Below are 27301 nucleotides of genomic sequence, written 5' to 3'. Positions count from 1 at the left end.
TTGCCAACACCCCCTAAAGCACCTTCATATTTGCCAATACCCCTCTTAGGCACTATATACTTTCTGCACCTTCAGAGTGTAAAAACATGTCTACCATATGCAAACATGAGAAAAATGATTGTTATAATTTTTTTGTCTTTAAACCTAGCTTATGCAGTACTTGTACACTGTACAGCAGCTTCGATATCAATGTGATCCTTGAGTTTGATAGTTTTTAGCAGGAGTTGATATATCTGGTTCTAGTTGTGAAAGCAAAAGCCTTAAGTCCCCACATGTAACAATGACCAAGCGGTTTCTGTTTTTTGTGAGTATGGGGTTCGCTGCACTGAAGCCTCTTTTAACAAGGTAGGAGGATGGAAATGCAAAGAAGAGCAGTTTGGCACTTCTCCAAAGACCAGGAAACCTCATATGACAGTGTAGCCACATACCACAAAAGCCCAACATTTTTGAAAAGCATTTTTTGCTTCTTCATCATTCTGAATTTCAATAATTTCTTCTTGCAACTCTCTTCTTGTTCTTCCACCTTGCAAAGAAATTGATTAATTACCCAGTCTGGAATTTCCAGATTGTTCAAATCCTTGAATCGATTCTGAAGATCCTTCTTCAGTGACTGCAGGTGTGAGCAGTACTCTTGCAAATCACCATCAGTGAAGAGAGTGCCATACTTTCCATGCAGGGAAACTGTGAGAACATTTTTCTCCCAATGTTTTACTTATGTATTTCCAATTATCTGATAAAAGTGGACACTGCACTTTTTGTCTGGATTAAATTGAAATTCTCACCCTGCAGTTTCATATATAGAACGTTCATTTTGTCATACAGGTCGGCTGGGTATGCCACATCTCCACATAGAAGTTCAATCTTATTTCCCATGCTCTTGTCAATTTTGAGAAAAAATTCAACCACGCCATCAAAAAGATCAAAGAAATGTTTTAAGCAGCAGTCTTTTGACAAAGAATCTTTTCATTAACTTTTCCATTTTTGATAAACCGTACATATGCCATTAGCAATGCCTCATGGTCTCACACAGGTGACTCACCCAGTTGTATCTCAAATTCTGCTTTTTGCAGCTCTGTGCTTAGTTGATACTCAATGTCTTCACTCATTTTGTCAACACAATAGGCTACGGAGTTATTATCCAGAGAAAATTATTTAAAAATACTGGTATCCATTTTGAGAACAGTGGTGAGCACTTCTGATACAGCAGGCATTATTAATCTTTCACCAATTGTGGGATGAGATTTTCCACACTTTGCTATCATTTTGGAAATGTTATATAAAGCATTGAGACCACTATCAAAGACATGCTTGGCTTTCTTGGCAAATGACTTGAGTGTGCAATGCTTTTCAAATGCTTTTTTCATCTTCTGGAACTGAGTAATACCATAAGTAGCCTTTTCAGGGTGTCTTTTACGGAAATGTTCCTGCCATCTCGATGGTTTCATGGCTTCATTAGACAGTACACTAAATAAGACACATGTGGCGTCGCTGATCTGACGGGAAGGGAATAAAACCACACTCCAGGTAGGTAACATTGTATTGATGTAGTTTCTGTTTCTTAGCAGGATTAGAGTTCAAGGCTTCATCGCCTTCAGACTCATAAAGAACACACCACTACATATTTATCCATCATTAATGGGGCTAAATTAAAATAAAAGATTAACACGAACTGGGAATGCCTATTAGAAGTTGATGACATCAGTGAGTTGACACGGATGGAATGATGGTAGCACCACGCAAATGAACGGAGAGACGGAGATGAAGGCGATCACAACATCGAAAATTACATTGTCAAGGATTCAGACTGGAATCTGAATGTTAGTCGGGATAGAGCTGGTGTTCGGCAAGCTACCTTCATACTATTCCAGTTAGCTCAACTGACCAATCACGTAAGGTCTCATAATCCCCAAAGATGGTTCTTGACTGCACACGTGAAGCCGAGGTCACTTTGAACACGTCAAGTGGAATCCTCAGAGATGGCAGGTTCACTGATTGGCTTGATCTCACTGCCTGCAGAGCTATGGTACTTCCTGTTGGAAGTGCCTGCTCTACCAATGGTCGGTCAGGTCTTGTGTCTCAAGTTAGGGTGTTGCTTGCCACCCTCCCCCCAAAGAATCTTGAACACCTCCCTGAAGACTTATATTTCCCCTAATGCCCCCTAGGGACACATGACAGCCCTCCTATGTTATACTGATCTGGATTAACTGGGAAATTTGGAAAGGGAATGGCTGATGGTATTTAGAACATAGAGCACTGCAGCATAGCACAGGCTCAATGTTGTGCTGACCTATTAGCCTGCTCTAGCTCAGACAAATGTAAAGTGATGCATTTTGGGGAAGCTAAGCTACAGCAGGATATACACAGTGCATAGAAGGGCCCTGGGGAGTACTGTAGAACTAGAGAACAAGTACATAATTCCCTAAAAGTAGTGACAGGTTGGTGAAAGGCTATGGCATGGTTGCCTTCTTCAGTTAGGGCACTGAGTACAGAAGTTGGAACATCGTACTAGACCTGGACTGTTGTGTGAAGCTTTGGTTGCCTTACTAAAGGAAGATGTGAGTAAAGTTAGAGTTCATTCCATTTACGATTCACAGGGATGTTGCTGGGACTGGAGGGCTTGAGTTATAAACAGAGACTGGATAGGCTGGGACAGCTTTCTCTGGAGTGAAGGAAGCTGAGGAGGCAATACAGGAGGTCGTTCATTCTCTTTGAACAGAGAACACTGGCACCTGTACTGGCATCCATGCAAACATAAATGGCAAATACATCTGCAGTAGCTGCAAACTAGAAGGAAGCAGATGCTTAGATGTTTATTGCAAAAATGACCTTGCCAGCCACTGGCATTGTAGGAGTTTGAGAGTGTGTGAGTGTGTATGTGTAGCTGCTGAGTGGGTGTATACTGGCAGAATTCAATTATCCTAATGCACATTCAATACTGTGCAAAAGTCTTAGGCACATATATATAGCTAGGGTGCCTGACTTCCACACAGTGCTGTAGTAATTTTATGCATCACACTGTACTGCTGCCACAAAAAGAAACAAATTTCTTTTGTGAGTGATGATAAACCTGATTCTGATATAGGTCTCTATTGTGGCCTGAGAAGGAGGGGGTAGAGAGAGGGGAGAATCACGATTGGGAAAAGGGGAAGGGAGAGGGGAGGGATTGGGAAACACCAGAGAGACTTTCTGTGAGGATCAATAAACCAATTGTTTGGAATCAAATGACCTTGCCTGGTGTCTCAGTGCTGGGTATGGGTATGGGTATGCTAACTCCTGTCCCTGGCACTCCTTCTCTGCCATCCATTCCACACCCCTCCTGCAGCCCTCCAACCTCACCACTCCCAACATCCCTCGCTCCTGCCAGATTTACAAACTTGCTCTCTGCTCCATGTTGACAAATACAGTACTGTACAGAAGTCCCTATCTATAGACAGTATATGTATCCTATGTATATATATATATATATATATATATGTGCATAAGACTTTTGTAGAGTAGGGTATACACCCGCTCACATCTTACGCTACCTCACCATCGCAATACATTGACATTCAAGGCCATACAGTTACACATGAATGGTTATGTCAGGCTTATACACATTGAGTAGAATCCCCTGAGATAAAGTCAAGCTTTAATACACATGAACACACAAAACACAAAGACCCAATACTCGCTTTACACTTCTGATAATTGTCAGATGAAGATACACGTTTGAACTTCAAACCCCAGTGGTTCAGATCCAATGCCCTTCTGTTCAAATGAGCTACCATCTGCTAACTTCTGCAATTCAAGTGTTGTTTATGTGTATGTGTTTGCACTGATTGGCCAAACCATATATATGCATTTTCACCGTGTGCACGTGCAATCTGCATGAACATGACACTTACCCCGAGACTCATGGAATTCAAGTGTCACATGGGCATCAAAGCCCAGACTGAAGTAATTGTTAAACACACCAAGTGGAAGCTGTGGAGAGAAAACGACTGAGTGAGTGCTGATACAAGACAGATCTGAGGCTGCAATTTCACTCTATTTGTGAAAGCTCAGCTCAGAAGCTAGAAGCCACATCCAAGTACATATACTCAACAGAGTACAAAACATGGCCAAGCCTACCTACGTGACCCTATCTACATTTAACTGACCATGCTTTCTGGGTAACTGTGATTAAGCTTTGTCCAAAGATGATAGTATAAATTCCACTTTACAACACCTATTCTGAATTCTGTAATTCAGTCTAATCTTCCGCTTAATATCCCTGCATAACTCCCCTAAGCCAGTTCTGTGGGAATAAAATGATCCTTTTCTGGTTGGCTGCCAGTGGCTGGTGGTGTTCTGCAGGGGTTGGTGTTGGGACCACTTCTTTTTATGCTGCATATAAATGATTTAGATGATGGAATAGGTGGCTTTGTTGCCAGGTTTGCAGCAGATACGAAGATTAGTGGAGGGGAAAGTAATGTTGAAGAAATGGGCAGGATGCAGGAGGACTTAGATGTAAGTGCCAAATGAAATACAACGTTGGAAAATGCATGGTCACACACTTTGGTAGTAGAAATAAATGTGTGGACTATTTTCTTAAATGGGGAGAATATTCAAAAATCTGAGATACAAAAGAGAATTGGGAGTCCTTGTACAGAACACCCTAAAGGTTAACTTGCAGGTTGAGTCAGTGGTGAGGAAGGCAAATGCCATGTTAGCATTCATTTCAAGAGGGCTAGAATACAAGAGCAAGCATGTGATGCTGAGGCTTTATAAGGCACTGGTGAGGCCTCACCTAGAGTATTGTGAACAGCTTCGGGCCCCTCATCTTAGAAAAGATGTGCTGGCATTGGAGAGGGTCCAGAGGAGGTTCACAAGGATGATTCCAGGAATGAAAGGGTTATCATACAAGAAACACTCACAACATGCTGGAGGAACTCAGCAGGTCGGGCAGCATCTGTGGAAACGATCAGTCAACATTTCGGGCAGAGACCCTTCATCAGGAGTGGGAAAGAAGGGGCAGGAACCAGAATAAGAAGGTGGGGAAGGAGTACAAGCTGGCAGGTGATGGGTGAAGCCAGGTGAGAGGGAAGGTAAGGGGGAATGAAATGAGAAGCTGGGGGGTGATAGGTGGAAAGGGTATAGAAACGGCTGAAGAAGGAGGAGAGTGGACCATGGGAGAAAGGGCACCAGAGGGCAATGGGCAGGCGAGGAGAAGAGATAAGGGAGGGGCCAGAATGGGGCACTAAGAAAGAGATAAAGGGGAGGAGATAGAAATTACCAGAAGTTAGAGAAACCAGTGTTGATGCCATCAGGTTGGAGGCTATCCAGTCAGAACATGAGGTGTTGCTCCTCCAACTTGAGTTTGACCTTATTGTGAGAGTAGGGGGGCCTATGGACCGACATGTTGGACTGGAAATAGGAAGTAGAATCAAAATTTCTGGCAACCAGGAAATCCCACCAGTTGTGGACAAAGTGAAGGCGCATTATGGGATTAATGTAGGATTAGTGTAAAAGGGTTACCATGGACTGGATGGGTGGAAGGACCTGTTGCTGTGCTGCATCCCTATGTGTAAGACAGATTGGGAGGTTTGGTATGGATTGTCAGCAAGATGACAGTGTCCCGCAGGCTCATTCTGCCTCCGTTACAGGATCGTGCAGCTTCTGACCTCTCAAGACTCGAACAATGAATCATCGCTATCATTAAGTCAAACCATCTGAAGCTCTTAATTACAAAGCTCTCAGGATCCTGAAGACAAAGCAAGGCAGTAATAATGTACATTCCTCAGTCTGAAGCTGTGCTAAATTTAAGCCCGCCCACTACAATTTAATAATAGGTACATAGAATCCAAAGCCCAAAACACAAGGGTTAAATGTAACAGGGATTAGGACAGCAAGTTCAGAAAACTGCGCTGTCCATTTAGCTTAAGTGATTACTATAAAGGCTTATTATTTTAAATGTGCCTGTGATCTCAGCAATAATCTTGTCAGATTAGATTAAATCAGCCATCACTTAAACCTGTTTTTTTCTCAAGTTTTCACAAACCACAGTCCCAGAACAGGGAGGTTTCATCAGTGATATTTCAAGATAAATGTAAAACCTCGTTGATTATTCTGTGCCTCTCAGGTCACTAATTTTATTGTCGCAACTCTTCACTGCTTACCACACTGTTCACTAAACTTTTGTGTGCTTTCAAATGTTTAGTCGGCACGAGTGTTAAAGTGAATCTGGCTGACAGTCTGCATGTCACTAACAAGCTGACTACATTGGAGCTGCTCAGTAGGGGGTGGGAAGCCAGATGGCTTGCGGTTGCCTGAAGTTGCCTCCACTCTTCCCTCTGTCACGGGGGCTCCCAATCCCCGGTCGAAAATGGGTGACCTATACCAGCTGCTACCGATGTAGATGTAAGAATTAAAACGGACAGTGGGCAGCCATGGAGGGTGACTGTCCAACATCCAGTAGCAAATCGACTTCTCCCAGTGAATCAAGCAATGCTGTTTCACCACTTACCCAAGTTAAAAGTGTCCAAATCCTGATGGAAGAATCTGTTGCGAGATGTGAAACAGTCAAGCAACTGCAATGTGACAACTAAACTAAATTTTCATTTTACTGGACATATTCATAGATTCATACAGCACTACCGCACAGAAACAGGACCTTCAGCTCACCTAGTCTATGTCAGCCTAGTCCCATCTACCTGCAAATCCAAGCGCCACTTTCCAGTATCTGTGGATTTTCTTGTGTTTGTGGTACCACCCATCCATGTACCTATCCGAACTTTATTTCAATGTTACAATTGAACCCATATCTACCACTTCAGCTGGAAGCTCATTCAACACTCGCTCCACCCTCTAAGTGAAGAAGTTTCCCCTCAGGTTCCCCTTAAATATTTCGCCTCTCATTGTAAACCTATGACCTCTAGTTCTAGTCTCAGCCAACCTCAAGGGGAAAAATCCTGCAAGTGTTCACCCTATCTATACTCCTCATAATTTTGTATACTTCTATAAGATCTCCCCTCATTCTTCTGCACTCCAGGGAATAAAGTTCTGACCTACTGAACTTGTCCACGTAACTTAAGCCTTCAAGTCCTGGCAAAAGTCATGGAGAGATAGAGCACAGAAATGGGCCCAACACTCACCCACACACTTCAATTTCCAATTTACAGTGATCATCCTTGGGATGTCTGAGGAAACTGGGGCACCTGGAGGAAACCCACACAAGTCACAGAGAGAACTTGCAGGCTCCACAAAGACAGCACCCAAGGTCAGGAATAACTTGTGTTACTGGCCCTGTCCTGTACACTTTACTACCTTTGGAGCACACTGCCTTTCCAGTTAGGTTTCCAGGAGAGACTTGCGCCTCGCTGTAAGATTACTCATCAGGGAAATTCCAGGAAAAAGTTAAAACATTGAATAATCTTTAGGAAAGTCACCAGCTACGGTTACCTTCTGAGTCCCTTCTTCAGAGTCATCCTGGGGTAGATGGGGATTGTTCTGAAGCTGAAGGTTCCAGCGGTCAAGTTGTACAATATTGCCCTCCTCCACATGGCAGAGAATCTTTGAGACTGGTTCATCTGTGTACCCCTGCAGCAGAGAGACATCACAGCTTTGGTACGGCAGCTGCACTGCCCTTAACCATAAAATACTGTAGAGATTTTGGGCACCACTCAGCACATCATGGAAGCCACCCTCATCTCCGTGACCTCGGTCTACGTCTTTCACTGCCTCAGTAAAGCAGCCAACATAATCAAAGACCCCTCCCTCCCCAGACATTCTCTCTCCTCCCCTCTCCCATCAGGCAGAAGATACAAAAGCCTGAACACCTACCACCAGGCTCAGGGTCAACGACCCTGCTGTTATAAGTCACTTGAATGGTTCCTTAGTACAATAGGACAGACTCTTGACCTCACATCTGCCTCATTATGATCTTGCAGCTTATTATCAATCTGTGCTGCACTTTCTCTGTAATTCAGTACTCTCTTACTTTACCATGTTCTACCCTCAATGCACTGTGCCGTTGTTCGATCTGTATAACAGTATGCAAGACAAGCTATGCACTGTACCTGGGTACATGTGACAATAATAAACCATTTTCAGTTGAACCACCTCCCCATTGAGGGCTTTGGTCAATGGTGAGTAATGCTGGCATCTTCCTCTGAGGACATTTTGTGAAGCAGGCGTAGTGAGAGACAACATTTATTTGCTAGAAACAAGCACCCTGTATATTAATCTGAGCAGACTCCCAATCCAAAATCAAGTACATATACCTTTCCCATTGTCTGTACTGTTAGATACTGTCTGGGAACACTATCTTCCAAACAGCAGAACTACAGAAGCACTGGCAATGTCAGCTGCTACAACGAATACTGACACAGCAGCGGTTGGTTTCGGTTGCACTACACATTGAAATAACACCCCTTGCAGTCTGGTGAGGTCAAATCTCACTTTGGGCAGCTTGAGCCATTGAGGGCTGCCTGACTCACCAACTCCCTACTGCATATTAACATGGAGTCTGGGCTCAGAGAGTTATAGCACAGGAATAGAACCTTCAGCCCATCAAGTCTGTGCCAACCATCAAGCATCCTGTCACACGAATCCCATTTTAGTGGGATTTAATGGGAAGTCAGGGAAGTTTGGAGAACGCACACCAGTCCTCACTGAGGGGTCAGCCGTGAAAAGGATGACCAGCTTCAAGTTGCTGGGCATCAGCATCTCAGAGGTTCTATCCTAAGGCCACCACATTGATGCCATCATAATGACGGCATGCCAGTTGCTACACTTGATTTGGTGTTTGAGGAGATTTGGCATGTCACCAAAGACTGCAGCGAATTTCTACAGGTGTACCATGGAGCACATCCCCACTGGTTGCATCATTGTCTGGAATGGAGCCTCCAATGCACAGGATCAAAAACAGCCGTAGAAAGTTGCAGGCTCAGCCAGCTCCATCATGGGCACAATCCTCCCACCGTCCAGGACACTGTCAAAAGATGGTGCTTCAAGAAGCAAGCATCTATTGTTAAGGATCCTCGCCACCTATGATGTGCCCTCTTCTCATCGTGGAAGAGGTACAGGAGAATGAAGACCTATACTCAACATTTTAGGAACAGCTTCTTCCTCACCACCAGCAGATTTCTAAACGGACCTGAATCCAAGATCACTTCCTCACTATTCCTCTTTTGCATTATTTATTTGTTATTGTAATTTACAGTGATCTGTTATGCCTGTACCTAATGAAACAAAACAAAAATCATGACATACAGTATGTCAGTGATAATAAACCCGATTCTGATTCTGCTTGCATCCCCCATGGAGAATATTCCAACTGGTTGCATCACTAGCTAGAGTGGAGCCTCCAAGGCACATCCAGGTATTACCTTTCACTTACACAAGGGACAATTACAGTGCCTTGTAAAAGTATTCAGCCCCCAGCCCTTTGTTCATATCAATGAGTATTACAATCAGGGATTTTGGTCAATTTAACTGAGAATTTTTATTTGTGAATCACATGCTCCTTTTTGCAAAGTAGAGCACCAAAATACAGGGAAAATTGTAAATTAAATAAAACTTCAAAAACTGAAATGTCAGCAGTTCAAAAGTATTCATCACCACCCCCCCCCCTGCTGAATATTCAGTTGAACCATCTCTCACAGCTACTACAGCCAGTAGTCTTTTTCATTAATGTGCACAACGTGATGGAGTAAGATTTGCCTATACATCCTTGCAAAATCATTCAAGTTGTGCCAGGTTAGCTGGGGAGTAGCAGTGGACAGCAATCTTGAGGTCTTGCCAGAGATGTTCGATTAGGTTAAGGTCAGGACTCTAACTGGGCCACTCAAGGACATCAATTTTCTTCATTTGAAGCCACTCCGTATTTCCTCTGGCAGTGTCCCGCTGGAAGACTAACTTCCTCCTGAACTTAAGCTTTCTGGCAAAGGCTAGCAGGTTATTATCCAGGATCTCTATGTATTTAGCAGCATTCATCTTGCCATCAATCCTGACTAGATTTCTAGTCCCTGCCGCTGAAAAGCATCCCCCCAGTATGATGCTACTTCCACCATTCTTTACAGTAGGGATGCTGTAACCTGGCTGGTGTGCAGTATTAGATTAACACCACACATATTGCTTAGTGTTGAGGCCAAGAAATTCCACTTTGGTCCCATCCAATCACAAAACCTTCTTCCACATCTTTAAAGTAACTTCTAAGCGATGTTTTGTTGATGGGCGAGAATATACTCTTTTTTTTAGCCAGGGCTTCTTTCTTGCCACACTTCCATAAATACCCCTTTGTGGAGGGCCTTAAAAGATCGTATAGCCATGAACTTCATTTCCAGTTGCAGCCATTGACTTCTGCAGCTCACTCAGAGTGACTGTTAGCATCACAGTAACCTTTCTTATAAGTGCCATTCTCCAGCGGTGAAGTTTAGAGGGATGCACTGATCTCGGCGGAGTGGCTATGGTTCATACTTATTCCCCATCTTTTCACAGTGGACTGCACTGAACTCCCAGGTACATTCAGTGCCTTTGAGAAGGTCTTATACCCTTCCCCAGGTTTGTGCATCTCTATTATCTTTTCCCTGACTTACCTTGAATGCTTTTTTGTATTCATTTTGGTTTGGTCTGTTGAAAATCTACCATACTGATGGACCTTACAGGGAGAGGGGGTACTTACTCTTATGAATGCATTGAAAACATGTGATCCTCTAATTCTCTATATCAACAAATTTGGGTAAGTTGGTAAGGTAATATACAATACTGCACCTGAGGAAAGTTACTGTAATAATTACAGAAGGGATGAATACTTATTCAATCTCACAATTTTGGTTTTTAATTTTTAGTTACTTGTTGACAAGTTTTGGAATTTTTCTTTTGGTTTGACATGATGCACAATGTTTTGTAGATTAGCTCAAAAATCCTAATTCAATATATTTTACATTTGGAAAATGTGACAGTAAAATGTGGGAGCTGAACACTTTCTCAAGGCACTGTCCATTGGTTATTCAACCCATCTGTCCTTGTGACTTCTCCTGACATTCCACTAACTGTCTCCCTTGCCCACAAAATTTCAAAACACTTTTCTGTTCCCCAATAAAACAAAGGATTCTGAAGCACATAATAAATGACACTCCTCCTGTGTGGACTAATGAAGAGCCTTTTCCAACAAGTATTTTTCCTTTCCTCTCTTTCCTACCTCCCACAATTGTTTTTGATACACATCCAGAGAGCTGGGCAACCAACCCATTGAGTGAGTGTTGATCATCAACTAATCCTAATCCTAATCAGTTACCATAGTCCAGATTAGAGGGTATATTTCACGAGGATAAACTGATTGAGCTAGAGCTTTTCTCTCTGGAGTGAAGGAGGATGAGAGGTGACTTGATAGAGGTATACAAGATAGATTAAGCAGATAGGCAGATACAATTATTCCCGAGGTGGAAATAGCTAAAATGAGGGGAGCATCATTTTAGAATGATTGAAGGAAAGCATGGGGGGGGTGATGTCAGAAGTATACTATTTTTTACACAGAGTATGTCCTGGCAGCGTGATGACAGAGCTACGTACATTAAGGGCATTTCAGAAACTCTTAGATAGGCACATGGAAGATAGAGAAAATGGAGAGCTATATAGGAGGGAAGAGTCAGATTGATTTTAGAGAAGGTTAAAAGGTCAGCAGAACATTGTGAGCTGATGGTTCTGTACTGTGCTGTAATGTTCGATGTTGCCTGTCCTACTTTAATTCCCATTTTATTCTCCCCAGATCTTCCTCTGCTCTCCTCCTCACGATTCCACCACTCACCTACACACTAGGGTTGATTTACAATGGCCAGTTAACCTATCGACCCACACATTTTTGGGGCATAGGAGGAAACCGGAGTACATGGAGGAAATTCATGTGGTCATGGAGTACACGTAAACTTTGCAAGCACAGTATTTGAGGTCCCAGGATTGATGCCAGGTCTCTAGTACTGGCACTATTAGCTTTGGCATTGTCCCACCTTACCAGAAACCAGAGACAAGTAAGGGGTTACATGAAATTGCTTAGAAGTGACAAAACATATACAAGCAGACTTGGAATAGAAATTACAAATTTCTAAAAATAGTTTCCTCAATATCCAATCCCAAAGCCCTCTATTGTCTCTACTATTAAAGTACCATCATATGTTGGGCAGTTACATAGGATAATTAAATCTACAGGCAATGGAAACTAGAAACTCTTTGTTTCAAGTGTATGACACTGTTTGCTAAATGAACCACTTAGCACCTCCAGTCCTTCTGAAGCTGGTTTAAGTTCTTATATCAAATGATAGCTCTCTTTTGAAGCAAATATCTCGCACATTAATAAAACAGACTTTGCTTCAGCAATATCAGGTTTAGATAAAGAAAGAGGCTTTTATTCCATCGAGAGTTGGATTAATTCTTCCACTATCAAAGCTCGTAAAATAATCCCTGAAAGAACCAGCTGCAAAAAATGGGAACAAAAATATCTGGAACAAATCCTTTTGTGAAAATGTAGCAATAACATAAGGGGTAGGTCGACGAAGCCTTTTTCACCAGTCAGTGAGACCTTTGCTGACTTAACACCATATCCTTGACCTATGACTTTGTTCGATAATTTTGCATCGTCATTCGATTTGAAATTGGCAATCAATCACAGTTTGTGCAATATGATTCCAAATTACTGTCACTCATTGCATGCAGGAGTTTCCTGTTAACAAATCATTGAAAGGCTTCCCTAATTCTAAATCTATCTTGTACATCCGGCGGGGGGGCTGCCTGATAACGCAGCCATTAGCACTATGCATCACAGCGCCAGCGAACAGCGATTGGGGTTCAATTTCTGGCACCATCTGCATGGAGATTGTATATTCGCCCTGTGAGCATGTGGGTTTCCTCCCACATACCAGAGATGTACGGGTTAGGGATAGTAAGTTGTTACCACAGGAAGCATGGTTGACCCTGGCAGGCCACTCCCAGCGCATCCTCGGACTGTGTTGGCCGTTGACACTAATGATGAACTTCACTATATGTTTTGATGCTTCCATGTACATGTGACAAATAAAACTAATCTTAATCATGCAGCTTGAAAACCGACCCCTCAACCCACCAGGTCTATGATTACTATCAACCACCCAGCCACACTAAACCTTTTGTAGAGTCAGCCCAACATTCACAACAACTCTCCCAGGTTCTATCACTCACCTCCACAATAGGAGCCATTGCAGTGGCCAGTTAACCCATCCATATCTATCTGGGATGCAAGAGGAAGCTAGGGGGAAACCCACAAGGAGATCATGCAAACTCCACACAGACAGTAGAAGAGGTTGGGATTAAACCTGGGTCGCTGAAGATGTGAGGTGGCTGTTCGATCAGCTGTGCCACAGAGTGGCTGCTATCTCCAGGTCTCAGAAACCCAGCTAAAGATTAACGTGAGACAGGCAGGCTGGGTGAGTGATGCCACTACAACAATTCTGTACTCAACATCAGCAAGATTGTGGACCTCAGGAAGGGGAACGTTAAGGTTTATATCAGCTTCAAAGTTATGCTAATGAAGTATGGGGCCTGATTAATACTATCCACTGGCATTGAAGTTCCAGGTACCTGTCCCCTCTACGTTGTCAGCCAAGGTTTGGTAGTTCAGAGAGTGTCACTAATCCTTGCCCAGTACTGATCTACTGCTCCGTTATATCTAGATAGAATGACAAGAATGGTGGAAATAAAGTCCATTCAATAGTTCTCATCTCCACTACTCGGCTCTCTTGCTGACTCGCAACAATGATACCCTCTCGGAGGGCTAAAGGGGCAATGGCTTGTTATGACAACAAGTGACCTATTGTCAAACAGTTTGCACCGTTGATGCAGCCAGACAATGTGAGTGAACCAACTGACTACAGTGGCCTGAACAATCAAACATAATTCTTAACACAAGAGGTTCTGTAGATGTGTGGGTCCAGAGTGCGAGGGGGGTTAGAGTGGGGATTGAGAGAGTGAGGGGTGTTGGAGTGGGGATTGAGAGAGTGAGGGGTGTTGGTGTGGGGGTCCAGAGAGTGAGGGGTGTTGGAGTGGGGATTGAGAGAGTGAGGGGAGTTGGAGTGGGGATTGAGAGAGTGAGGGGTGTTGGAGTGGGGATTGAGAGTGTGAGGGGTTTTGGAATGGGGATTGAGAGAGTGAGGGGTGTTGGAGTGGGGATTGAGAGAGTGAGGGGTGTTGGTGTGGGTGTCCAGAGAGTGAGGGGTGTTGGAGTGGGGTTTGAGAGAGTCAGGGGTGTGGGAGTGGGGATTGAGAGAGTGAGGGGTGTTGGTGTGGGGGTCCAGAGAGTGAGGGGTGTTGGAGTGGGGATTGAGAGAGTGAGGGGTGTTGGTGTGGGGGTCCAGAGAGTGAAGGGTGTTGGAGTGGGGATTGAGAGAGTGAGGGCTGTTGGTGTGGGGGTCCAGAGAGTGAGGGGTGTTGGTGTGGGGGTCCAGAGAGTGAGGGATGTTGGAATGGGGATTGAGAGAGTGAGGGGTGTTGGAGTGGGGATTGAGAGTGTGAGGGGTTTTGGAATGGGGATTGAGAGAGTGAGGGGTGTTGGAGTGGGGATTGAGAGAGTGAGGGGTGTTGGTGTGGGTGTCCAGAGAGTGAGGGGTGTTGGAGTGGGGTTTGAGAGAGTCAGGGGTGTGGGAGTGGGGATTGAGAGAGTGAGGGGTGTTGGTGTGGGGATCCAGAGAGTGAGGGGTGTTGGAGTGGGGATTGAGAGAGTGAGGGGTGTTGGAATGGGGATTGGGAGAGTGAGGGGTGTTGGAGTGGGGGTCCAGAGAGTGAGGGGTGTTGGAGTGGGGATTGAGAGAGTGAGGGGTGTTGGAATGGAGATTGAGAGAGTGAGGGGTGTTGGAGTGGGGATTGAGAGAGTGAGGGGTGTTAGAGTGGGGATTGAGAGAGTGAGGGGTGTTGGTGTGGGGATTGAGATAGTGAGGGGTGTTGGAGTGGGGATTGAGAGAGTGAGGGGTGTTGGTGTGGGGGTCCAGAGAGTGAGGGGTGTTGGAGTGGGGATTGAGAGAGTGAGGGGTGTTGGAATGGGGATTGGGAGAGTGAGGGGTGTTGGAGTGGGGGTCCAGAGAGTGAGGGGTGTTGGAGTGGGGATTGAGAGAGTGAGGGGTGTTGGAATGGAGATTGAGAGATTGAGGGGTGTTGGAGTGGGGATTGAGAGAGTGAGGGGTGTTGGAATGGAGATTGAGAGAGTGAGGGGTGTTGGAGTGGGGATTGAGAGAGTGAGGGGTGTTAGAGTGGGGATTGAGAGAGTGAGGGGTGTTGGTGTGGGGATTGAGAGAGTGAAGGGTGTTGGTGTGGGGATTGAGAGAGTGAGGGGTGTTGGAATGGGGATTGGGAGAGTGAGGGGTGTTGGAGTGGGGGTCCAGAGAGTGAGGGGTGTTGGAGTGGGGATTGAGAGAGTGAGGGGTGTTGGAATGGAGATTGAGAGAGTGAGGGGTGTTGGAGTGGGGATTGAGAGAGTGAGGGGTGTTGGAGTGGGGATTGAGAGAGTGAGGGGTGTTAGAGTGGGGATTGAGAGAGTGAGGGGTGTTGGTGTGGGGATTGAGATAGTGAGGGGTGTTGGAGTGGGGATTGAGAGAGTGAGGGGTGTTGGACTGGGGATTGAGAGAGTGAGGGGTGTTGGTGTGGGGGTCCAGAGAGTGAGGGGTGTTGGTGTGGGGATTGAGAGAGTGAGGGGTGTTGGAGTGGGGATTGGGGGCGTGAGGGGTGTTGGAGTGGGGATTGAGAGAGTGAGGGGTGTTGGTGTGGCGGTCCAGAGAGTGAGGGGTGTTGGAGTGGGGATTGAGAGAGTGAGGGGTGTTGGAATGGGGATTGAGAGAGTGAGGAGTGTTGGTGTGGGGGTCCAGAGAGTGAGGGGTGTTGGAGTGGGGATTGAGAGAGTGAGGGGTGTTGGAATGGGGATTGGGAGAGTGAGGGGTGTTGGAGTGGGAATTGAGAGAGTGAGGGGTGTTGGAGTGGGGATTGAGAGAGTGAGGGGTGTTGGAATGGGGATTGGGAGAGTGAGGGGTGTTGGAGTGGGGATTGAGAGAGTGAGGGGTGTTGGAATGGGGATTGAGAGAGTGAGGGGTGTTGGAGTGGGGGTCCAGTGTGTGAGGGGTGTTGGAGTGGAGATTGAGAGAGTGAAGGGTGTTGGAGTGGGGATTGAGAGAGTGAGGGGTGTTGGAGTGGGGGTCCAGTGTGTGAGGGGTGTTGGAGTGGAGGTCAGTAATGTATGTTGCTTTATGGCTGGGGACAAGGCTTGTATGTTTAAACACTGTATTCGTTGGACAAGTTATTATGCTACTCCCTGTTTTAAAAGAAACAGTAGTAACAGTGTATTTGGATATTACCAGAAGTAACATCCCACAGTCTATAGAATCTGCTGCTCCACCATCAGTAAAATCCCAGTAAGCCAGATTATCAGGGCATTATTGTACATCAGAACAAGAGCTCGGTACTGTACTGCCTTGGGTCCTGCACTACCACAGGGCTGGATGGAAGTTTGTGGCTGTGGTGCTGATTTCCTGTTTTGCTGGAACTGAGGTGGCAAGGAGTGTCTCAATATGCAGAACATGACTGGGCATTCATTTAGTTACTGCCATCAGACTTTGAAAGTGCTATGCAATTTGCTTCATTTGCCCACTCCTACTTTGTACCTCAGCATGCCAGTTCCCATTACTAAGTAATTACAGGAAGCCCCCACGTCACCATTGTTCGGGTTACAGGACATCTCCCTTCTAGAATTCACAAATCACTACCAAAAAAATATGAGGTACAGATCAAAAACTCACTCTGATGGAAACAATCCAGAGAAATGAATACAAAATTAACATTTTTCCCAAATTTGCGTCTTATAGAAAACCATAATTCACAGGAACAGAATTAGGCCATTCAGCCCATCTTGTCTGCTCCACCATTCGATCATGACTGATGATCCCTCTCAACCCCATTTTCCTGCCTCCCCCCCCGTTACACATGACACCTTACTAATCAAGAACCTATCAACCACTGCTTTAAATTTATCCAGTGATCAGCCTCCAATACTGTCTGTGGCAATGAATTCCACAGATTCACCATTCTTTGGCTGAAGAAGTTCCTCCTCATCTCTGTTCTAATGGGACGTCCTTCCATTCTGAGGCTGTGCCCTCTGGTCCTAGTTTCTCCTCCTATCGTAATCACCTGGTCCATGCCCACTCTGTTTAGGACTTTCAGTATTCAATAGGTTTCAATCAGATCTCCCCCCCGCCCCCCCATCACTCTAAACTCTAGTGAGTGTGGGCCTGGTGCCATCGGATGCTCCTCAAACATTAACTCTTTCACTTCCAGATCATTCTCCTGAACTTCCTCTGGACCCTCTTTATGACACGTGCAGATGAAGTTGCTTCGCGTTATGGAGAGTCACGAGACAGGAGGTTTTCTTGTTGCGTAGCTCCCCCAATAAGCCAGCGATCACCTGCATCAGGCCCACTTCTGCTGATTCACTCCCAGTTTTAGGAGCTGCTGCCAACGGCCGTCGGTGCACCTGGCCACAGAACCCCTCTCACTGGCTGACTGATCACAGGTGATCAGTCTGACTGATCCGAGCCCCATCCTCCCATAACAGCACCAGAAACACTGAGTGGGTCAGGCATAGCTGTGGACCGAAAAGCAGAGTTAATGCTTCAGGCCTGGGACTCTTCATCAGAGCTGGGAAAGAGAGGAAGAGGTAAAACAAGTGAGTTTATAGTAGCAGAGAAGGTGAGGGAGAGAGCGATAGGGTGATGGGAACACCTCTGATAGGGTGAGATCAAAAGGATCAAAGTGGCAGTGAGAAATACGGATGAATTATGTGCTATTATGAGCTGTGAGGCAAGATGGCTGGCCGGGCTGTGCCAATGGAGAGGGAGAAAAAACTGAGCCAAATCAGAGATGGAAGACTGATGAAATGACCATTAATGATCCAGAGAGCAAGAGCAAGTCTCAGAATCTTATAATGAAGTTTAATATCACTGGCATACAAAGTAATGCAAAAAGAGAGTCGCCTAAGGTTGGAGAATTTAAGAGAGGTGTGGAGGGAAATCGTCAGCTAACCGGAGAAACTCCGGATGCAACGTACCCTTCCATTGAGATACAGCGTGGAATAGGTCCTTCTGGCCCTTTGAGCTGTGCTATCCAGCAACGCCCAGCCTAATTACGGGACCATTTACAATGACCAATTAACCCGCCAAATTGGTACATCTTTCAGCTGTGGGAGGAAACCAGAACACCCGGGGGACAGTATCATATCCTGAAGGAGCTGTCGTCCCGGGATGGGAAGTGGGCTGCTGGTCTTCAAGCCTGCCCTTGGCCTCACCGCGATGGTGCAGGAGAGCCCAGCCGGGGAGGCGAGAGGGACGGAGAGTAAAGGAGACGGGCTTCAGGGTCAGTACTGTGGATCCCCTGCAGAGCTCCACAAAGTGATCATCCTATCCGTGCCTGATTTCTCCAGTGGAGAGGGTGAGCGCCCAGTTCAGTGCACCAGGCTGGAAGAAGTGCCGACAAGTTGTTGCTTTTTGGTCCCTGGATGGTAAAAGCAGGTGGCAGGTCAGGGGTTGCATCAAGGAAAATATTGAAAGCTGGGAGCAGTTGGAGGGCCAGAGATATGAAGGATCAAGGATCAAACGTATTCACCATATTCATCTACATTTATTAGGAATTTGCTGTCATGGTTGGAATGACATGCAACGATAAACAACTTCCAGCAAATATGAAGAATAAAGAATTATATAAAAAATAAAGTTAGCATTTAAAGTACAGATTGGGAATAAAATGTGTATAAATACCAGCACGTGTTTACAATGTAAACTGCATTATAACATTTGGTTAGAAGTGTTGACAGTACAGTGACAGGGGTAATGGATCAGAATCAGAATCAGAATAGAGGGAGATTGGGGAGGGTGGGGTGCTAACTCGAATGGTTGATCAGATTAACTGCCTGGGGAAAGAAACTTTAAAGATGGCGTGAAGTTTTTGTTTTAATAGCCTGATAGTGCTTTCCAAAATGAAGCTTCTGGAAAAGGTAGTTTGCAGGGTGGGTTGATTTTCTGCCTGCTTCTTTGCCTTGGACACACATAAGACCTTCAGCGATGGTTGACTGGAGCCAATTACCCTTCCTGCTCTCTTTGTCCCACCCATCTCTCACCCACTTTCTCCGTTCCTGAAAACTAACTTAATGTTCCCTCTTTGCCAGTTCTGATGAAGAGTCTCAGTCCCAGAACTGCAGCTCTCTTTTCTACAGATGCTGACCGACCTGCTTAGTGTTTCCAGCATCTTCCAGTTTTATCTTGGGTTTCCAGCATCTGCAGTTTGATTTCTGATGACCATCGTTCCATGTGCACCCGTGGGCTAGTGAGCGAGGTACCTACCCCTCCCCAGTTGAGAGTACGGGCCAGGTCATTTCCCGTCCCCAGCGGGAGGACTGCAACAGGAGGCTGGGGTTTGAGCTGTAGTTCATCCAGCAAGGAAAGAATCCAGCCAACCTGGACAGAGAGAGAGACAGACAGACAGACAGACAGACAGACAGACACAGAGGGAAAGAGAGGAGGTGAGAGAGTGCAAGAAAGAGAGAGACAGAGAATGTACATCACTGAACATCAGCTTCAGAGTCCGTCCCCTTAATGTCAAAGTGGAGGCATGCCAGGGTATTGAGTGTAGGAGGAACTATATAACTTCTAGTTCAAAACTGTGCCCACATTTGACATTTTAAACCTGTAATATCAGCAATAACAACAGCATTGGAGGAAGTTACACATTAAAAAACCCATTTTATACTACACATTAATTCCAACCTCCAGTCCTCAGCAGACTTGGGATCCAATTATACAACGGAACCTGATTTGTATTGAATTTTTAATTGGTTTGAGCTTCCCAGTTCCAATGCACTGCTCACTGTCAACAGTGGCCTGTCAGCCATCGATTGCCAACGCAGTGCTGGGCTCACTGGCCTCAGCAGTTCATCTCCAAGAAGGCACTCAGTGCAGAGCGAGCACTGCACCGTGGCAGGACAGCAGTTAAGCCATAGTGGTTACCGCAGTAGCAATCCAGATTCCCTGAGCTCAAATCCCGCCATGGCAGGTGAGGAATTTAAATTCATCTGATAATCCAGGAGTTTAATTTAGGAATTATGACCACAAGCTACCTAAAAAAATCTAATGTAGTTCACCATCAATAGTCTTCAGAGTGTGGGGGATCTGCCATCCTTACCCTGTCTGGCCTGCACATGGTGATGATGATGATGACGTCGACCCAGGCCTGAGAGGCCTGCGTCAGGCATTTTCATGCCTTACAAGGCACGGATCGGAAGGCTGTGTGGGGCGCCACTCTGCCACTCCTCACACAGACATATCGCAGTACTTTTCCCTTTTATTTTACGAGGTTGAGTTGTGAGCTCAACACTCAACCCAGCACGGATGGAAAGCGTACTCGGGAGCGGCCAACTGGATTCGAACTCGGGAACCTCCATTCCGGAGTCCGGCACTGATGACACCGCGCCACCAGCCGACCATGCCTCCAGACCAACCAGTGAGGTTGCCCCTGAAATGACCAAGCAACCAACTGGGTAACAGAGGCATTGAAGTCCAGAGCCCAAAGGAGAGACAAATAAAGCAAAAACAAACAATGTACTGCCTCTGATCAGGTAATGGCAGTGAACAAGAGAGGGGAGAGCGGAGAGAGAGGTGGCCTGAGATGTTAACTCCAGTTCTCTCTCTACAGATGCCGACTCACCTGCTGAGTGTTTCCAACCTTCTGGAGTACAGGGAGGGCCATCCTGGCAGGAGAAAGGGGGGAGCAACTATTTGGGGGGTGCTGGGAGGGTTGTAAGAGAGCATGGGAAGAAACTAAATAACTCAGGAATAAAGGAAGTTTGCACTCTGAGCCTTGGAATCATAAGTCACATACAGAGGTGACACACTACACCCCTCATCCTTTAATGTCTCAACATTATTCATCTTGGTGCATGGAGACTTCTGACCAGCTGCCCCTCATCAGTTCACCTCCAATGCTGTGGCTGAGCCCAGCCGTCGAAAGGGATAGAGCCCCTTCCCTGAACTCCAGCTCTCTATCTACTTCAGGAACAGGTGCCCACGGGTGATGGAGAGCTATCCATTCAGCAGGAGAGTTAGTTTCCCATGGCTGTGCTGAGCTGGGTGTGGAATAGTGATCTATGTTTGAGGGCAAGCCTGAGGTACTGCAAGAGTGCAGTCTCTCTTTAACCACCACCCCCCCAAGGGGGCACACAATCCTTGCCCATCAGCATACCTGTCCCATTCACCTGGGGCCACCAATAATCTTTTAAAAGCTGCAATGAGGGAACAAAATTAGCTAAGGGCACTAATTGGCTCGTCTGGCTGGAACAATTTGCAAGAGGGAAGTTTAGGATGATGATAGACTTTTTCAGGTATAGCCAAACAAATGTGGTGTTGACAGAGCTCTTCCCGCAGAAAAACACAGACTCTATTCCCTGGAGCATGGGAGATGGGGTATTTGATAGAGCTAAACAAATGTATGAGTAATATAGATCAGTTTATGTAAGCAGGCTTTTCCACTGAGGTTGGATGAGACTAGAACCAGAGGTTAAGGTAAAAGTTAAAATGTTTAAGGGGAACATGAAGGGCAACATTTTCACTCTGAGGGTGGTGAGAGTGTGGAACAAACTGCCACTGGAAGTCATGGATGTGGGTTCAATAATAATAATAATAAAGAGAAATCCGTATAGGTACACGGATGAGAAAGGTACTGAGGGAGGGCAATGGTCTGGATTCCAGTAGATGGGAGTAGGTAGAAGACGAGGCTGGCAGGGATTAGATGGGCCAAAGGGACTGTTTCTGTACTGTGATGCTATGTAGATCCATTTAAACTGCCTAGTCTAATCAACCTGCAACCTGACCATAGCCCCCACACTTTATCCATCCATCTACCTATCTAAACTTATCTTAAATGTTGAAATCAAGTGTGCACGCACCACTTGTGCCAGCAGCTCATTCCACACTCTCACGGCCCCCGGTTGAAAAAGTTTCCCTTCATGTTTGTCCTTAAATATTTCATCCTTCACCCTCAACCCATGGCCTCTAGTTGTAGTCCCACCCAACCTCAGTGGGAAAAGTTTGCTCGCTTTGCCCTATCTATACCCCTCATAATTTTGCATACCTCTATCAAATCTCTCCATAATCTTCTACATTCCAGGAAATAAAGTCCTAGCCTATTCAATCTTTCCATATAACCCAGGCCCTCCTGTCCTAGTAGCATTCTTGTAAATTTTCAACCTTATTTACATCTTTCCTGCAGGTAGGTGACCAAAACTACACTAATACTCCAAATTAGGCCTCACTCATTTCTTTATACAACATACAACATCAACATAAGATCCCATCCCTTGTACGGAATACTTTGATCTACGAAGTCCAATGTGCCAAAAACATTCTTTACGACCCTATTTACCTGTGCTACCACTTTCAATGAATTGTGAACCTGTACTCCCAAAACCCTTTGATCTATAGCACTCCTCAGTGCCCTATTATTCACAGTGTAAGATCTACCCTGGTTGGTCCTACCAAAGTGCAACATTTTACACTTGTCTGCATTAAATTCCGTCTGCCATTTTTTCCAACTGCTGCAAGCTCTGATAGTCTTCCTCACTGTCTACTACACTGGCAATCTTGGTGTCATCCAGTTAACCACATCATCATCCAGATAGTTGACACAGAATAGAAACATGAAAGGACGCAGCACCATCCCTGCGCACACCACTAATCACGGGTCTCCAGTCAGAGAGGCAACCGCCTACTACCACTCCCTGGCTTCTCCCACAAAGCCAAAGTCGAATCCAATTTACTACCTCATCTTCAATGTCAAGCAACTGAACTTTCTTGACCAATCTCCCATGTCGGACCTTGTCAAATGCCTTGCTAAAGTCCATGCAGACAACATGCACTGCAAGCCATCATCAACTTTCCTGCTACCTTCCTCGTGTGTGGCTGGACTAAAGACCCCAATTCCCCGTTGGCCAACAGCTTCTCAGGTTCCCTCCATCCCCGGACAATGCGTCGTCAAAACTGGCGTGCTGGGAGCTCTCGCAGCTTCCGGCAACCTGTCCTTCAGTGGTTCTTGAGGTTACTACAGGAGGGACCGTACCCCGGTGGCGCACACTACGGCAATGGATTTTAATTGCTGCAAAGAACCGTCAACTGATCACTCTTATCAGCCCATACTCTGCGCATAGGCCAGTTCGAATGTGCTTGTCTGCGGTTGAACAGATGAACTATGGAAAACAGTCTGTGGTTGTCTGTAAGAGGCTGGTGATCTGCAGAGGGAATCGAGGATGGGTCCGAGATCGATCTTGCAGTGCTCTAGATGTGCGTCGCCCAGCATGTACTGCACCGCCTTGGGTTGGGAGCCAGCGGGATGACGGTCCTGACAGACAAATTAATCGACCGTGGGCGCGATCTTTACGGATTCCTAGGATTAGCTCTCTTGTAGAGCGCCCACCAACACTTACGCCCCATTGAAAGGGGCGGGGGTGCGAGATTCAATCACTGTAGCCTGTCCTGGACACTCCCTGTACCATGAATGAAGCAGGGCAAGGACTGGCCCGGGCCGTGTCATTTGTTCTTGGTTGGCGCGTCTGCGAGCCAAGCTCAGTACTGTACTTCATCCTATTCTGGACTGAAATTCGTGAATTGCCCCCGAGTTAAACGGCCCACTACCCTCACTGCCCCGAACTGCCCGGTCTCTTCCACCATGCGCTAAAAACCCACTCCCTCTCTTCATATGATCATTTAACAGTAATCAGGGGCTTGGATTCCACCCCACTCCCCCAGGGAGAAGACTAAGGGCAGCTAGACCTTGCTGAGGAAAGAGCAAAGCAGCGGTAAATCAAACAGGCTAAGAAACAACACTGACAGAACAGTACTTCTGTATAGAGACTGATGGTGAAAAAAGTCTCTGTTTGGCCCCAGACTTTGATGCATTGGCTGTTGCTAATAGGATTGGCATAATCTAAATTGTTTTCAAGAGGAGCTAGATGAATAGTGGAATATGATTTTAAAAACTGGCTCGTTTTCCTCAGTTCTAACATGAAGCTGCGGAGGAAGGCGCAGCCCTCGGGGATTTAAAGCGGGCAGCGGATTTCTGTCCTCCTCTGCATTTTTGTGGATATCCACAAGAAGAATCAAGTACAGATATTCACCTTCCCCCCCCAACCCCCACCTTTCACAACCAGCTCCCGCTGATCGAGCACACACACCACAAGGAAACCAAATACATTACTCGCACGCTTCCTCGTTCATATGATCGACGGGTTCGTTCGCTATCCATACATACCGTTCCGTCGCCGCCACAGGCCAGAATCCGCAGGTTGGCTACCTTCCTGTAGAGCTCCAAACTGTTTAGGAAACAGGAGACATTTACCAAAGAATCGCACAAGTAAACAGTAAAACCAGCAGGTAGAATTCACAGTACCCTTCCGGGGTTCTGAGCTACCAAAATGTGCCCAGCTCACACCCTTGAAGTAAAATCCATACAATTCTGGATACATAATACTAACACTATTCTTACTACTCACTGTGGATATAGAGTACCGAATCCGGCTTCGGATACTTAAGTAATTCTAACGGCAGCGTAGTGGTTAGAACAATGCTTTACAATGCAGGCGGCCTGGGTTCAATTCCCGTCGCTGTGAGTCTGTACTGTACATTCAGGTAATTGGTCATTGTAAATTGTCCCCTGATGGGAGGAGATGATTCCTGGTTGGCTTGGCTCTCCTATCTCAGTAAATAAATACTAAGTACATTCACGTCCTAGAATTCTGTAGAGAGCTACTGCAGGCACAATTTACATCAATCCTACACCAACCTTGAGCTACGTGGGAGGGAAAAGTGAGATTGATCATGAAGTAGGTCGCAACAACATTGTGGGCCGAATGGCCTACACACAGTTTGCTGTTCTATGAACCAATCCCATTTTATTCTCCCCATGTTCCTATTGACACCTCCCAGATTCTGCCACTCACCTACACACTTGGGACAATTTCCAACGGCCTGTTAACTTTCCAACCAGCACGTCTTCGGGACATGGGAGGGAACTGGGTAACGCAGGCGGTGGGTATTCACACGGTCACGGGGAGAACCTGCAAACTCCGCATGGACAGCGTCGGAAGTTAAGACTGAACCTGGCTCTCAGGAATTGCGAAGTAATGGCACAGGAGCAGCAGTCCTCTACAAGCAAAACACTGTGCCTGCTGTTGATCAGGTATCGATGGTGGGTCAGAGGGCAGGGTGAGGATCTGTACCTGACCACTCACAGCCTTTCCAATTAGCCCTCTGTGCAGCCTGCCCTCTGTTCTCTCCACCCTTCCTTCTCAATTGAACTGAAACATTAACTCCATTGCTCTCTCCATAGACGCTGCCTGACCCACTGCGTATTTCCAGTATTAGTACTCACTGCATGATCTGCTAAGTAGAGTCATAGAGCGCTACAGTATAGATACACAGGCCCTTCAGCCTATCTAGGCTGTGCTGACCCAGTCCTGCCTGGTTCTACCTATCTGCAGCTAGACCACAGCAACCCACCCATGTACCTCTCCAAACCTCTCTTAATTGCTGCAATTGAACCCGCATCCACCACCACCACTGGCAGCTGGTTCCACACTCACACCACCCTCTGAATGAAGAAGCTCCCCCTCAGGTTCCCCTTAAATATTTCACCTTTCACCCGAAACCTATGACCTCCAGGTCTTGTCTCAACCAACCTCAGGGGAAAAGCTTGCATTTATGTGCCCTGCCCCTCGGTATTTTGTACACTGTACCAGTATAAGATCTTCCCTCATTCTCCTGCACTCCAGGGAATAAAATCCTAAAGCATTCAACATACCCCTGTAACTCAGATTCCTAAGTCCCAGCAACATCATTGAAAATGTTCTCTGCCCTCTTTCAAGCCTATAGGGTCTATATCAGCTCATCAGTAGGAAGCACTGATTCCTACTGTGGGATAAACTGGAGAAGTTGGAAGTACTGGGGACCAGATAGAGGTATAGGTAGGTGTAGACCTTGTCTACGAAAAGTAGTTCAATGAATTATTGGATGGTGCGTCAATTTGGCCACTGTAAGTTGTTGCTCTGTGGGTAGGTGGCAGAACGATCGAATAGATGGGCTTGTGAGGAGAATAAGTTGCACGTTACACTAAAATAAGAATGACACTGATGGGATTGCACTGGTGAGAACTGGCAAGAAACGGAACCGAAGAGCTGAAGGAAATAGGGGCAGACCACTTGGCTCCTCAGGCCTGCCCTGGCTGATCTGCCCACAGACCACATCTCTGCTCCTGTGCCCATTCCCCATAGCCCTCAACGCCCTGATCTATCAAAACTGTGTCCACTTCCTTAATTAGTGCCTTCAATGATAGAACCATAGAACCATAGAAACTACAGCACAGAAACAGGCCCTTTGGCCCTTCTTGGCTGTGCTGAACCATTTTCTGCCTAGTCCCACTGACCTGCACACGGACCATATCCCTCCATACACCTCCCATCCATGTATCTGTCCAATTTATTCTTAAATGTTAAAAAAGAACCCGCATTTACCACCTCGTCTGGCAGCTCATTCCATACTCCCACCACTCTCTGTGTGAAGAAGCCCCCCCTAATGTTCCCTTTAAACTTTTCCCCCCTCACCCTTAACCCATGTCCTCTGGTTTTTTTCTCCCCTTGCCTCAGTGAAAAAAGCCTGCTTGCATTCACTCTATCTATACCCATCATAATTTTATATACCTCTATCAAATCTCCCCTCATTCTTCTACGCTCCAGGGAATAAAGTCCTAACCTATTCAACCTTTCTCTGTAACTGAGTTTCTCAAGTCCCGGCAACATCCCTGTAAACCTTCTCTGCACTCTTTCAACCTTATTTATATCCTTCCTGTAACTTGATGACCAAAACTGAACACAATACTCCAGATTCGGCCTCACCAATGCCTTATACAACCTCATCATAACATTCCAGCTCTTATACTCAATACTTCGATTAATAAAGGCCAATGTACCAAAAGCTCTCTTTATGACCCTATCTACCTGTGACGACACTTTTAGGGAATTTTGTATCCGTATTTCCAGATCCCTCTGTTCCACTGCACTCCTCAGTGCCTTACCATTAACCCTGTATGTTCTACGTTGGTTTGTCCTTCCAACGTGCAATACCTCACACTTGTTAGTATTAAACTCCATCTGCCATTTTTCAGCCCATTTTTCCAGCTGGTCCAAGTCCCTCTGCAGGCTCTGAAGACCTTCCTCACTGTCTACTACACCTCCAATCTTTGT

At 45.9% G+C, this 27301-nt stretch overlaps 1 protein-coding gene across 1 annotated transcript in view; it reads right to left on the bottom strand.

Moving 5' to 3' along the window:
- The window catches only part of dgki (diacylglycerol kinase, iota), a 252405-nt gene that overhangs the window by 92628 nt on the left and 132476 nt on the right, over positions 1-27301 (bottom strand). The window contains exons 12-15 of the mRNA XM_063058282.1: positions 24316-24376; positions 19362-19475; positions 7423-7560; positions 3888-3966 (exon numbers count right to left, since the gene is read on the bottom strand). Coding sequence (XP_062914352.1) covers positions 3888-3966; positions 7423-7560; positions 19362-19475; positions 24316-24376 — 392 coding nt within the window. The remainder of the gene's footprint in view (positions 1-3887; positions 3967-7422; positions 7561-19361; positions 19476-24315; positions 24377-27301) is intronic.

Source organism: Mobula hypostoma, chromosome 9 (genome assembly GCF_963921235.1).
Source record: "Mobula hypostoma chromosome 9, sMobHyp1.1, whole genome shotgun sequence".
NCBI lineage: Eukaryota > Metazoa > Chordata > Chondrichthyes > Myliobatiformes > Myliobatidae > Mobula > Mobula hypostoma.
This window is presented reverse-complemented; position numbering and strand designations above follow the sequence as displayed.